The 15,276-nt window shown below is 33.5% G+C and overlaps 1 protein-coding gene across 3 annotated transcripts; it reads left to right on the forward strand.

Moving 5' to 3' along the window:
* Positions 1-7,135: 7,135 nt before the first annotated feature.
* On the forward strand, positions 7,136-12,476 carry LOC124833246 (uncharacterized). 3 transcript variants are annotated; one of them, XM_088113702.1, is made up of 4 exons: positions 7,136-8,038; positions 8,152-8,887; positions 11,146-11,221; positions 11,312-12,476. In XM_088113702.1, exons 1-4 carry the CDS (start codon positions 7,656-7,658, stop codon positions 12,202-12,204), a joined length of 2,088 nt encoding a protein of 695 aa, XP_087969828.1. In that variant the 5' UTR covers positions 7,136-7,655; the 3' UTR covers positions 12,205-12,476. The 3 variants fall into 3 exon arrangements, with proteins under 3 accessions (XP_087969828.1, XP_087969827.1, XP_047163623.2); XM_088113701.1 differs by having other exon boundaries at positions 7,138-8,038; positions 11,146-12,217; positions 12,435-12,476; XM_047307667.2 differs by having other exon boundaries at positions 7,141-8,038; positions 11,146-12,476.
* The last annotated feature ends 2,800 nt before the right edge of the window (positions 12,477-15,276 follow it).

Genomic DNA, 15,276 nt, shown 5'->3' on the forward strand with positions numbered 1-15,276 from the left:
AGTTTGTTTTATTCAGTGGGTCAATGGCGAATGTTTGTTTCTTTGTTTGGAGTAAAACCTAGGATGCATAACATTTGTTTATGTTTGTCTAATTTGTTATAGTTTGTTTCTTTTTTTAAAAAAAAAATACCCTATTTTAATACTCTAATTTTGAAGTATATCACACTTTTTATGAGAAGCACTTTAAATACATTTGAAAGACTAAAATTAATATGATTCGGTACAAGAGGACTAAAATAAAAGAATTTTTTTTTTCAGTAGCCTCTTTCTCATCTTTTTGTTATAATATGCACATGAACCATACTCTTCTGCTATATACACAGTTTTTCTTATGTTTTTTGTTTGAAATATAAAATTTTGTTTAGAAAAAAAAAATATTATTAAAAAAAATAAAAAATTTAAAATATAGAAAAATATCAAATTTGTTAATAGAAATTTTTAAAATTCTTAAAATAGAATAGGTATTGAAATTTATTAAAAAAAATATTTATAAAAATTGAATAAATTGTATTTGTTAATGTCAAAAATTGAATAAATTGTATTTGTTCATGTAATTAATTTTTTAGTGGTTATAGGTATGTATATATTAGTAATAGAATGTATAACATATTAGAAAGAAATAAGGTATAAGTAGATAATAATGGAATGAATTACAAAGTGAAGAAATAAATTATTTATACACAACTGAAAATATATTTAAAAACGAAATACAGAGTGATAGTAATTTTTGAAAAGCAAACAGGCTTAATTGATTCGATAATTAAAAATGAAATTAGACAGATATATTACCATATTTGTCTATTTATTTTAAAGGTTTTTTTTTATATATCTCTAGGGTTTGAAAGTCATTATATTTTTTTTTATCTGGATGGTTATGTTGGTTGAGATTATTTCTTAGAAGCAATAATTAGTTAGTTAGATAGGTGGTAAGTTAGGTTTTCGAGTTTTTACTTTTTTTATTCTATTTTGCAAGAATCTTGTATAAGTTAAGGTTTTCCTTTTCTTTCTTGTAAAAAGAAATTAACAACTTCTATAAAAAAAATTTTGTTGTCAGCTTTCTCTTTACATTCATGTTTATTTTCTTTATTGTTATCATGATTGTTTTCTCCGCTCTTGCCTTTCACCCCAATACCATTTCTGATATGATATCAAAAGAGGTTTGTTGCTTACTCTGTCTCTATTGGGCCAAAGTTCTTTGAATCCTAGTGTTTAACTTATTTTTCTTTCGTTCTGGGTATTATGGAGCATAAGGATCAGTCTATCAACTCTTCCAGCCCCTTCTACCTGCATCTTGGGGAAAATTCAAGCCTTACTCTCATCTCTCAAGTTCTAAATGAAATCAATTATGCTTCCTGGGGCAAAAACATGAGAAGAGTCCTTCTCTCCAAGAACAGGATCAAATTCATAGATATAAGAATCAATAAACCTCAAAGAAATTATCCCTTATTTGATGTTTGGGAAAGATGTAAAATAATAGTCTTATCTTGGATTATCAATACATTTTCTTTACAGATTGCAGAAAGTGTCATATATGTAGAAGATGCTAAAGAATTATGAGATGAACTAAAAGAAACATTTTCAAAAGGTGATTATTTCAAGATTTCAGACTTAGTTCAAGATTTCATACTTATTTCAAGACATTCACCCTATTAAACAGGGAGAAAGAAGCATAAGTCAATTCTTTATTGATTTGAAGATCCTATGGGAAGAATTAGAGTTTCTTAGACCCATACCATGTTGTACTTGTGATGTCCCTTATAGTTGTGATGTGTCTAAAATCTCCCTTAAATATAGAGAAGTGGAACATGTTGTTTGTTTCCTAAAGGGCCTAAATGACACTTATAACACTATGAGAACACAAATCTTGTTAATGGAGTCTTTTCCCAAGATCAATTGTGTCAACTCTCATTATGCAAAGAAAGGCAAGAAAAACAAGTTTTTGGCCTCACCAATCAAAACATTGAAACAAGGATTTTGGCAAACACTGTTGACAAATAGAATCACTGGAAACCAGAATAGACCTAGAGGTCTCATGGACGTGGTTCTGGATCTTGCGGCCAAGGAAGAAAGAAAGGAAGAAAGAAAGGAAGAAATCCCAATTATAGGAAACAATGCTCTTAGTATCAAAAGATGAACCACATCATGGATGAATGCTACTCTAAACATGGTTATCCACCATGGTACAAGAAGGGTAACAACAATAACAGTCAGGAAAGAGGAAGACAAAGTGACTGAAACTCTGTCAATGTTTACAAGAGTGATTTTGTCCCACAGAGACACATCCCAACAAACAAACAAACACTAACATTGCGTTCAACTCCTTTACTCCATAACAGATAACAGATAACAGATGTAGAAGTTACTAAAGATGATAGAAAACTTTGATAATTCTTCATATAGCATCAGTCAAATATAAAGGAACACAACTGAAGACAAACAAGGTATGTTTTCTTAGATTATAGACACAAGGACCACTGATCATGTGACCTATGAGAAAAAACATTTTGTCACCTTTCACAAGATCAAACTCATATCTGTTAAACCGCCAAATAATTTCATTGTCACTATCCAACATGTAAGAACCATTCAATTTTCAAAAGATTTTATTATCTTTAATGTCTTATACATTCCAAATTTTTCTTTCAACCTAATATCTGTCCAAAATTTAACTAGGAACATAAACTACACCCTAAATTTTTCTTCTAAGATGTGTCAAATACAAGACAATTCTACCTTAAAGTTGATTGAATGTGCTAATGTCTACAATGTCCTCTATTACTTGCAATATTTTCCCATTTCTGACCAAGATTTCAACCCTAAGTTTGTTTTCTCTTATGAATGTATAAATGTTAATATGTGGCATTATAAATTAGGCTACCCTGAACACAAAATTATAGAATAGATATGGAAAATTTTCCCTTATGTACAAACACCTTCTGATTCTACTTGTGTATATGTCATTATGTCAAATAGTATAAATTGCCTTTACCTAAAAGTAATTATTTGTCTACTAATTGCTTTGAAATGATACATTGTGATATATGAGCCTATCTCCATTCCTTATGTTCATGGTCATAAATACTTCCATACTATAGTTCATGATTACAACATACTTATTGTAAAGGTCATAAACATACTTAGGCTTTCCTAATACATAATAAAAGTCATACTAGAGATTTAATGCATAATTTTATAGTAAAAATTAAAAACCAATTTGATAAAATCGTAAAAATCATTAAAAATTCAATGAACATGAGTTTAACTCTACTTCTTTGTATGACTCTCATGGTATTGACCACCAAAGAAGTTGTGTTGAAACTCCCCAACAAAACTCTGTCGTGGAGCGTAAAGACCAGCATATATTGAACATACTCGTAGCCTGCTTTTTCAATCCATATTCCTAATGTTTATTGGTCTTATGCTGTATTTCATGCCATATATTTAATAAATAGGCTTTTTTCTGTCCTTAATGGCATAACTCCCTATGATATGATGTATGACACTCCTTCGACTTATCTCAAATTAAAAACCTTTGGTTGCTTATGCTTTGCTTCCACTTTGGAAAATAACATAAATAAACTAGATCATAGGGCTAGAAAAGGCGTTTTTCTTGGTTATAAAAATGGTATGAAAGGTTACATTATGTTTGACATCAACACTGTGGAAATTTTTATAAGTAGGAATGTTATCTTTTATGAAAATATTTTCCCATACAAAAGCTAGCAAAGCAATAAGGAAACCTACGGTAATGAAGAGGATAAAATGATTTTTCTTAACGATCTTTCATGCAGTTATAACTTTGTTAATGAACAAAGCCTGGTTGGGAGTAACAACAATGGCCAAAACCCTAATGAAAATTATAATACCAACAACATTATTTCTACTAAAAGTGAAAGAGTTCATAATCACAAAAAGTCCATCAGAGTTAAAAGCACCCCTAGATACTTGAATGACTACATACATCAGGTTAATCAATCCTCATCTAAATCCTTATGTGTAAAAAATGGTTTTAAAACTCCTTACTCCTATCTCTGACATTTTATCTTATGACTCCTTGTCTGAGAAACACTTAAAATACACCATAGCTATAACTTCCAATAGTGAACCTCATTCCTATGATGAAGCCAAAGTCAGCCCTGAGAGAGCGGATGATATGCATAGAGAGATTAAAGCCTTATAAGAATATGGTACTTGGTATTTAACTCAACTTCCTCCTGGATATACAAAATCAAACACAAGGCAGATGACACCATAGAAAGGTATAAGGCCCACTTAATGGACAAAGGTTATACACGCAATAATAAGGAATAGACTTTTTAAACACTTTTTCTTTTGTTGTCAAACTCACTACTGTCAGATTACTACTTGCCCTTGTTGCCTCAAAGAATTGGTTCCTACACCAAATTGATGTGGACAATGTCTTTCTACATGGAGACTTAAATGAAAAAGTTTACATCGAGCAACCACCTGGTTTAATTGTTCATGAAAAAGTACAAGTTTGAAGACTAAGTCTTTATATGGTCTAAAACGAGCTAGTAGGCAATGGTTTAAAAAATCATCCACCTTTCTTATATCTTCTAAGAAAACGGGCCAGTAGGACTATGAAATATGTTGATATTTTCTTAAATCTGATCATTCTCTCTTCATTGATAAAACATCAACAAATTTCACAGTCATACTTGTGTATGTAGATGACATTATTTTGGTAGGAAATTTTATGACAGAGATTAATCACATAAAGGCTCTTTTACACCATCAATTTCGAATCAAGAATCTAAGAGAGCTTAAATACTTTATAATCTTTGAAGTGGCTAGGTTTAAGAAGGGTATTCATCTTTATCAAAGGAAATACGCTTTGGGTATTCTTGAAGAAATCTGAATGCTAGGAAGCAAGCCATGCTCTACTCCTTTTTTGAGTAATACAAATTTTCTATATAAAATAAAGAACTATGTAGATAATCCCCACTCTTATCGCAAATTGATAAGGAAGTTACTTTATCTCACCAATACTAGACCTGACTTGTGTTTTACTGTCAATTTGTTAAGCCAATTTATGCAAGCACCTAATAAATTTCATTAGAAGGCTTTGCAGCATATCCTTAAGTACATCAAGTCCAGCCCTTCAAAAGGACTTTTTTGTTGTTGACTCCTACATTCAGATAAAGGCTTTTAGTGACTTCGATTGGGCCATTATAGATTTCTGCATCTTCTTCATCTTATTGAAGTCTAAGTCGCGAACAATTGAAAAGAGATGAGAACCCAGAGAAACAAAATCGCGAAATACGCTGCCACGAAACCCTCTTTCGCGAAAACCCTATCGCGAATCTTCTTCTTCATCACGAGTTCACCTTCCACTCTCCTTCTTCACGAAATCATTTGAAACTTGCAACATAAACCACATAAAATCCCAGCAGCCTCCGCGTCTCACCATGAAATCCAAAACTAAACCCAATTCCAATCAGAAATTGGGTTCAGTTTTGCAGTACCCTAAATTCAATTCTCATAAACCCTTGTTATTTATTTTTAATTACACATATTCCACGTAACCTGCTCTGAATGTGTCACGTTAATTAATGATTTCACATCACATTAACAACTCAGCTTAATTTTAACCCGTTAACCCAATTTAACATCAGGGACCCAATTGTACTGATTTTGCATTTTTAGGGATCCAATTGAAAAAAAACAGAAAAAGAAACCTATTTGAGAAAACCCAACATAAATAGGAACTATCATGATTAAACCTTTATGTTTAAATGATATAATTTTGAACTATGGATAAAAAAAAAAGTTAAACTATTACAAGAAAATTTTACTAAGTTTATCAAGTGTAATACTCAATTAATAAGTTCTCCAAACAAAAAAAAAAGTTTATCATATATCATTGTACATTTTGGTGTAATATTGAAAAACACTTCTTAAATATATAATTAGTTGATTTAAAAGTGTATATGCGTATATAAGAGAAAAAACTAATTAAGAATTTTCAGAATATAAAGTTAATCCATTGATATAACTACTGATTATATTTAATTTTTAATAATACAATCAACAATCAATTATATATATACACTTTGATTTTTATAATAATGAACTAAATGCTAAAATCAATATATTTTTTATATTTATAAAATCCTAAACAAAAATATAATAATATAAATTGAACTTTTGTCAATAAACAAAATTTACAACCATATTTAATTTTTAGTTAAAATAATGAATTTATATTTTGAACAAAAAAAACATTGCTTACACCAGTTTCTCAAGCTATCACTCAAAAGTTTCACCGCACTTTGCTGATTATAATTTGTCTCGTTTCTACTTGAAGCTCGTCAATTAATTTCAGTGAACAAAAATGGTTATAATTTTATTCTACGTCTCACTTTTAATTATTTTTTTTAAGATGTAAGAACAGCCTGATATAATATTTTAGTACTCTAAAGTGAGCTAGCAGATTGATAAGTGGGGTTTTGTTAATACATTCTATATAAAATTATAAATACTATTTTATAAAATGTTTTTTTATCATTATTTTAAATGACTCCTTTTACATTTAGTGTCTTATTCAAGGTCCTAAATTTTAATTACATCACACAATTGAAAATAGGAACTATATGAAAACTTTAAACACTTGTAGAATGATTTTCTGAAGTAACCAACTTAGTTTTAAAGTAAACTAAGTATACTAATTATTGATGGAAAATTAATAAATAGTATTATATATATATATATATATATATATATATATATATATATATATACACATGTGTGTATGGATACTTTATGAATACTAATAGTAATATACGGTTTAGAGTAGATAAACCCTCCATAAACTGATTCATGGTGCAACATGGGCCGGACAACATTAATGGCAATACATTGTAATGAATTTATGATTAAAAAAAGAGTTTAGTTTTGAAAACAGTAACCACAAAATTTGTTTTACTTTTTGTTATTAAAAGGGACAGAACAGAATCATGTAACTCGTTTTACTTAATTACAACAGGGCTTCAGAGCTTTTATTGGAAGTACTAAAGATTGGGCCACTGAAGAGAGTACAGAAGGTAGAAGAAAAACCAAAAGCGGGTCAAGAGTCCAATTTGGAGGAGAACCCGAAGCACAAGGAGGGAGAGAAATTGGCGATTCAATTTGAAGGGTCAGTGTCGCAAGTAGAAAGCAAAATTCAATTCAGTGCTTCATTGGAGTAATGTGCTGAGGATAAGTAAGACCCGTGGAACGAAGACGTTAGTGCACAGTGTTGGTTTGGTACGTTACAATTTCTAATCTCGAACTATCACACACAAAACACTAGAGCACCACCACCGCGTCCAAAACCCCAGCCCCCAAGCCATGACACGATGAAGTTGGAAGATTTTTACCAACCAAAAGCCACAAACTCAAAGCACACCACCGCTTAGGAGAGATTTGTTAGGAGCCTTAAGCCATGGAAAAAGCAAGAAAAAACCCTAATGACTGCTTTTAATTTTATTTAATTAAAGTTAATTTAGTTTCTCAAAATAAATATTATTTTAAAAAATAATAATTAAGATATTGGATTTGAAGAGGTGTGAGAAGAGGAGGCGGGTGTTGGAAAGAGCCAGTTTATGGTTAAACCACAACATATTTTTCTTTTTCCTTCTTCTTTCTCGTAGCGTATGGAAAACCACCAAAACCACAAGGGAGAGGCAGAACCTGATAGAGAGAACAACCAAAACAATAACCAGGCGTGGGGCACGTGGGAGGAGTTGTTGCTAGCGTTCGCTGTGAACCGCCATGGCTTCAAGGACTGGGACACCGTCGCCATGGAGGTTCAGTCGCGCGCCACGCGCCTCCTCGCCACGGCGCGCCACTGCGAGCAGAAATTTCACGATCTCAGCCGCCGATTCGCCGACCAATGCAACGACGGTGTTACGCCGCCGCAACATGACGGCGAAGCCACCGGGGACAACTCCGATCACGTCCCTTGGCTGGACGAATTGCGTAAACTCCGTGTTGACGAGCTCCGCCGCGAGGTCCAGCGGCGCGACGATTCCATTATGTAAATCTCCGAAATTCTTCTGATAATATTTTATTCTTTTTAGGTTTTAGATCTAATTTTACCTTTTTCTTTAATTTTTGTTTTTTTTAATGGTCCGTTTTTTTTATACCAAGGTCGCTGCAGTTGGAGGTGAAGAGGCTGGAGGAGGAGAAAGCGAAAGAGAATGACGGTAAAGACGGCGAGAAACCAGATCTGGCGGTTCCCGGCGAAGTGCGGCCGGAAAACGACAAAACCGGCGGAGAAGTTGAAGAGGTTGGACCGGCGAATTCCGGACCGGACAGAACCGCAAACGCTGACAAGATGTTGCCAACAACGGGCGACGAATCCGACCGGGAGAATCAATCAGTTAACGAGTCTAACTCGACCGGTTCGAGGTTTGATAAAACCGGAGAAGGTGATGCAAAGTTAAAAGTCGAACCGGATCCGGTTCAGACCGGTTCAAAAGAAGTGGACCCGGTTGCGAGGAAGGGAAAACCGGTTGGGGAGGAATCGAATAATGGAAGCTACGATGCCTTGGCGAAGGTGCCAACGTGTGAGTCGGTGCCTCCGAGTGGCGAGAGGAAGGTGGAGCAGGATGATGACTCGTCTGAGTTGCACGACTCGGTGGCTCACTCCGGGGAGGGAGGGACGAGGGAGAGCAGCGAAGTGCAGAGCTCGGCCAGCTTGACGCGAAAGAGGAAGACGCGACGTAGAAAAGATGTTTCCGGCGGCGACGGTCGCGGAGGCGGCGCTTCTACACTGCCGGAGAACGAAGAGGTAGCGGTTAAATCAGAACCGTTGGTTGGTATTTTGGAGTTGATCAAGGGACATGAGCATTGTTCATTAATCGAGAGTCGTCTTGAGAGCCAGGTATTCCATTTACTATTTTCGTGGATAAAACCGGTAATTCACTTCTTTCAAATTTTAAATAATAATAATAATAATCTTTCATTCTTTTATTATTAAAACAAATTACTTTTTTTTAATACATGCACGTTGAATATATACAAAATGTTTCCTACACTAATAATTAACTAAAAGAAATTAAATATATTTTTTTAAATAAGTAAAATTTAATTGCAAGCAAGAGGTTTTAAAATCGTGACTGTCCAACGGAAGGGGACCACTTTTGAAACAGATTGGTTTTAATGGGTATGGAATTTGTGAATAGAAAAGAGCGAATCGAAAATAAAAATTGAAAGAGCATGATATATATTCAATTTCATCATAAAGAGAAAAACGAATGAGAGGATCCATTTCTAGTTTCTTTTTCTAGGACTAAAGTGAAGTTAAAGATTTGATAGTTTCCCACGGCCGAAAATGGTAGATAACACATGGCCGTGTTCGTATTGTTTCATGGCACTTATTTTAAGAAAGAGATGAATTTTTAATATCGTTAATATGTCAGAAGGTAAAATTAATTACATTATTTGGATAAATAATTTTATAAATTTCTTTCTACACCCGCCCATTATTATGAACATGGGAGTATAATCTGTCGGGTCTCAATGTGAAACCTGGAAGTCTTTTAATTTGGAAGATGTTTATTATAACTTCTCATTATCCCATGGCCAAAATAGAATCAATAAGGCCAATTTAATTTTCTCCCACGAGAAAATTACTTTATTTTACCCTAAATGTGGGAAGGAAAGTAAGTATCAATATTACCATATGTAGTTTTGTGAGCCCAGTATTTGAGTGCAGCCGCATGCAACGAGCTCACAAATTATTTTAGACCGAATCGTCATAAGCCCACTACTAGGAGAGCTTTTTGGGCTAAATCCTATTTACTACGACCCAAAATAAACAACTTGACCAAGACCAAGTTTATTTTTAATTATTATTCTGGTTAAACTTTTCTTTTTCGTTCCCTTTTCTTGCGCCCATGCTTCGCGGCGGTGACGTGTTTGTTCACGAGTCTTTGTCATCCAACTGTGTCTTCTCTGAATATTAAATTTGGATACTTTCTGTTTTTTAGAGTAAACCTGCTTATTGCAAGTTATTATTTGCATTTTTCATTCACTGTTTACTTTTTTTTTCTTTCTAAACATCTATTTTCCTTTATTATATATTTATGAATAATGAATTTCGCACAGATAGAGTAATAATTTTGTAATGATATTTATTTATCCATTTAGAATGCATCTATACCTATTTGATAGAGATTATTAGTTTTGTAACTGCCTCATGACATTTTTTTTGTCTACATGTTTTTACCTATTTTATCTTTATTAATATTAATACCCTTCTTAATATAAATTATTTTATTATTTTACTTTATAAATTTTATAATTACTTTTAAATTTTAATTAATTATCTATAATAAAATTATACTTATCTTTCTTAATATGAATAAATTTATTTTTCCTGTTTAAATTGTATAATTATTTTTTAATTAACTGCCTAGAATAAAATCATAAAAAGTATTTCTTTATTATATTATTATTTTTAATGATTATGATAAAACGTGGATATAGATGTGTTTCCACTGTTATATAAAAATGTAAATATCAACTAAGTTAATATAATAATATAATTATAATTAGTATTTTATTAAAAAATGTAATCAATTTAATGTTCTTTGTCTAATCGAATGTGTGGATTGGACGGGACGGGAATGCTACCGAATTGGCACTAAGCTGTTAATGTTTGGATTTGATAATAAAAAGAAAATCTGTACGGTAGTGGAAATACTAATGGACAGTAGCTTTTTGTGCCCTTTCCCTGGTTGTTCCTGTGCTCGTCCTTTCTCGTTGAAACAGCAAAAGCGCGGTCATAGATGTGTGCGCCCTCTCATGGTTATTTTAAAGATCTTTTTATTGCTAAATATATCCCAAAAATTAATTGCAAGTAATCAAATGTTTTATCTATATTATAATAATTCAATTTTTAATCTGACCAAACCCTTAGACCTTAGAAACTCATATATGTTTCCTGAGTGGACATTATATGTACACGTGTGCTAATAAAAATAAGTATTTGTACATGTTGACGAAAAGCCCAATGATTTCGCAGGATAAAATACCTGTTTCGCATGTTAAAAATTTAACCTTGAATGGATATTAGATGTAGGTTCGTGCAATTATGACAATTTAGTGAACATATTTTGGTGTGGTCTCTTGTGGCAGCTGGAGTCGGACAGATACAAAGACATAGTGAAACAGCCACTGGACATGGAAACCATACAATCAAGAATCCAGAAAGGTCAGTATTTCTCATGCACTAGTGCATTCTTCCGCGACCTCCTCCTCCTGTTCACCAACGCTACCGTCATCTTCCCCGTTGACTCTCCAGAGTCACAGGCGGCAAGGCAGCTGCACCGCCTTGTCACCACCGAGATGAAGAACCACGGCCAAGCACAATCCGACCCTATCCCCCGGAAGAGCGATTCACTCCCTCCAAACATACCAGTAGCCAAAGCAGATTCTCTCTTGTCCAAGAACAAAGCCTCTGGTCCCATATTGGTTTGCCGCAAACGCAGTTCAATGTCAGCGAAACCTTCCTCGACCAATTTTGGCCAAAAGAATGACCAACCCATCTTCAACGACAAGAAGGAAAGGGCACCTTCTGATTCAAAACCTCCTACGAAACCTTCTTCTTCTGATACAGACGAAGACGAGCCCCCCAAGGCCAAGGAGAAGCCTGTCACTGGAGCGAGAAGTCTGAGAAGGAGCAACAAGAACCTCAACAATAAGAAACTTCCCTCTAACTCCACTCCTAAGGCGGGGTCCTCGGGTAACAAGCCATCAGAGAGTCTTAAACCAGAGAAGAGCAAAGCAGAGGGAGGGGCAGACAAGAAGAGGAGTGCTGCTGCAGATTTCTTGAAACGGATAAAGCGAAATACTTCAGTGGACGCAGTGAAAGGTGGTGGTGCCGGAGGAGGAGGAAGTAGTAGCAGCAGCAAGGGAGGTGGAGGTGGTGTTGGTGCCAAAGAGCAGAAGAAAATGGTGAATAATGTAAAAGGGGATAAAGGGAAAGAAAGGGCATCAAGGCATGGCGTTGGAGGGGGATCAGGGTCTGCGGATAAAAGGAATAAGAACATCGAGAACAGCTCTCAGTCGAAGAGGAGTGTTGGTAGACCTCCAAAGAAGGCAGCAGAGACAAATGCAGGAAGTTCAAAGCGTGGGAGGGAAAATAGTGCTAGTGCTGGCAAAGATAAGCGACCCAAGAAACGTTCCAAGAAATGATTCAAGTTTCATAGTTAGTCTCTCTTTTCCTTCCTCTGTATATTATTTATTATTATTATTATTTTATCTCCAAAGCATGGGTTTCTTTTTTTGTTTTATACTGCTAATTTATTGATCAGCTGTAGCTTGTAGTCAGTTGGCCGGTACATGTAACAGTATTTTGATTTGGTAAACCTTGTAACAACATTGTCCTTCCGCGGACTGCTTTTCTTGATTTTTTGGTTTAACAGGAAAGCATAGTCAGTGCCAGGTGCCTGTGCTCGTTTTGATCACCACTTACTTTTTACTCCCCAATTGATGCAACCAGTCCATTCCATCACGTATATAGCATTCTGTGTCCAATTGAACATTTTTCAAGTTATGTCTGGTAAAGTTATCGTCACTCTTCTTTCATCAAATCCAGTTTCAAAATAAAACTTAATTCACAATTGGATCCGACTGTAAACTAAGAATTTTTTTTTATATACCCTCATACCGAAACACATCATTGATCAAATTTAAAGTTAGAGATAACAACCGCCTAAAGAGGTAACTATCTTTTTAATACTGACCGTTATGATTTGGTGTTTTATTTTTCTTACAATTACCAATATTGCGTGTATCTAATTAATAAAGTTATAAATGTGTTATACTTTTATTTTATACTAGTAGTAGAAAACGTGTGTTGTGTGTCTCTATATATTTGGAATTTGTACCTCTCCCATATTTTAAATTTAAAATAGGATAAAGTGATCTCTCGATTTAGAATCCCACTATCGTTTTTTTTATTCAACGGGCAACCCTATTTGTCAAAGCTCATCCATTCCACCCTTCTCTTTCTTCTTTGTTCCCCAAAAGCCTCATGGATAAGATTTGAATCAAACAACCACTCTCTAGCTCTTAAAAGGGCCACTTCACCTATGCCTCAGGTCTTATTATTCACGAATTCTCTACTTTATGTTTCACTTTGAAAAAGTAAGAAATGTAAAACAAATATTTATACAGAGACTATTAAAATAGCAAAAGTAAGACTATAAAGAGACTATTAAAATGTAAATTGCAAAAATATAAATCATCAAGGCAAAGATTGAATGATATTGCCCAGGCCGAACATGAATGGTTTCATAAAGAAACAAAAGAGTCGCGACAAAAGATGGAGATGGCTTCCGTGAGCAAGAACAACTACAGAAAGTAAGAACAACTCCTAGAGATGCTCCTCAAATATCACATGGGAGGACAACTTTGAATCTAATGGGGACAATTTTGAACCCAGCAGTAACATATATTTTATGAAATCTAATATTAATACTTTTAATATAATTATATTTTATAGAAAAATTTTATTTTAACCAACTCAAATATTTTATAATAATATTTTATGAACCGATCAGTTTGTGAAGCTGAGCTGGTAAGTTCTTCTCTTCACTCAGTCGTGCGTTTTCCTGGACGTGCAAACCAAGTTCTGGTTTCATGTGTTGATCACTCTTCTAAAATGAGTGGTTCTGATAGTGTTTTGGTTTTCACTTGGTTTAGTTTTGGAAATTGTTGAGCGTTGAGGGTAGAAGGACTTATAGAGGTGAACCAATAACCATATCTGGAAGCGTTCGGTCACGTTAGAGGGGGAAGCTTATATAATTTGATTTTATGTTCGTTTTGAATGGATGCATGCTCGTTGAATTGCTGAATGAATATGATTGTTGCTATGTTTTTTACTATATGAAGTATGAATATTTACTATGATATGGATGTATGAAATTATGAAGATAGATGTGGAGAAATGAATTGATATAAAGAATTCTAAGTATGTAATTCCATATGAAAATTGATGTTCGTCACTGAAGGTCTTTGACCGTTCGGTTTTCTTGTGGACTCGGTTGGAACTGGATTCTTTCATTTGGATGGAATTCCAGTTGAGGACCGAGCGTTTTCGTTTAATAATATTTGTATATAAGCGTTCAACCAAGGATATTCGTTCCTTGGTATTCTGTTATAAACTTAAGTATATCTATATGGATGTGTATATTTCGTTCATTCTTGAACACTAGTTAAATGGTATCTTATTACATTTATCAAGCCTTTCTTCTATAAGTTTAGCAGTGCTCGGTCTTACATCAAGCGCTCGTACTAAGTAGTGCTCGGTCTTACACCAAGCACTCGTATTAAGTGGTGCTCGGTCTTACACCAGGCGCTTGTTCTCATTAAATTAACATTAACATTGTTCGTAAATATCATGATAAACACATGATTTTATATTTGATTAATAGATTAAAAGATTGTTCTAGATTATTCAATATAAAAACTTTTTATTATGTATATTAATATTTTTTTTCCTTTTCATTTGGAAGGTTTTGATGAAAAGAATATGAAGCCAAGTAACGAAGCATTTCCAAAAATTGTTGAAGGATTGTCAAAAGATTGTTTTTGTTCTCAAGAATATTTGATTCATAAGAATGGCGATAAGCCTTCTTATACATCATTTGCAAACTTCAGAAATTATGTTTTATATCATAGTGAAGAACTTCTCAAAAAGAAACTCACAAAGAGTGATGTGAATGTTAATTTAAATAGACTTCTTTTCAATAAAAAAGAAGTTGAAAAATATTTTTTTGCCAATATTGAAAGATTCAAAAGATATCGAAGAGGGAGTAGAAGTTTGTGCCTGTGATGATTATGAGAATTTATATTCTCTTACCTTGGAAAACTATCTTCCAAAATCATAAATTGCAAAGTAACGATATCATCACAACGTGGCTGTTTCGTCATTCAAAACATACTAAATTATGCCATTATGCCTCGCACTTGAATTTGAGAAAGTTGAAATATAGTCAAAGTTGACTCAATAGAATATAATTATATTAATGTTTTATTTTCTAAGAAGAATACAATCTTAATTCATTCTTTCTTAATATTTCTTATTTTCAGTATTGTAAAAATCGTATACTTTTATTTTTCAGAATATTTTGTTTCAAATAGTTGGATATCACCAATTCCGTTTTAATTGGTTAAATATTTAGTATGTAAATTTTAGCTTTATATATTACACAATATAAAATACAATATGTTGTTATCATTATTCAATTCGATATGTGTAGT

Source organism: Vigna umbellata, chromosome 4 (genome assembly GCF_029865625.1).
Source record: "Vigna umbellata cultivar VRB3 chromosome 4, Vumbellata_1.0, whole genome shotgun sequence".
NCBI classification, from domain to species: Eukaryota; Viridiplantae; Streptophyta; class Magnoliopsida; order Fabales; family Fabaceae; genus Vigna; species Vigna umbellata.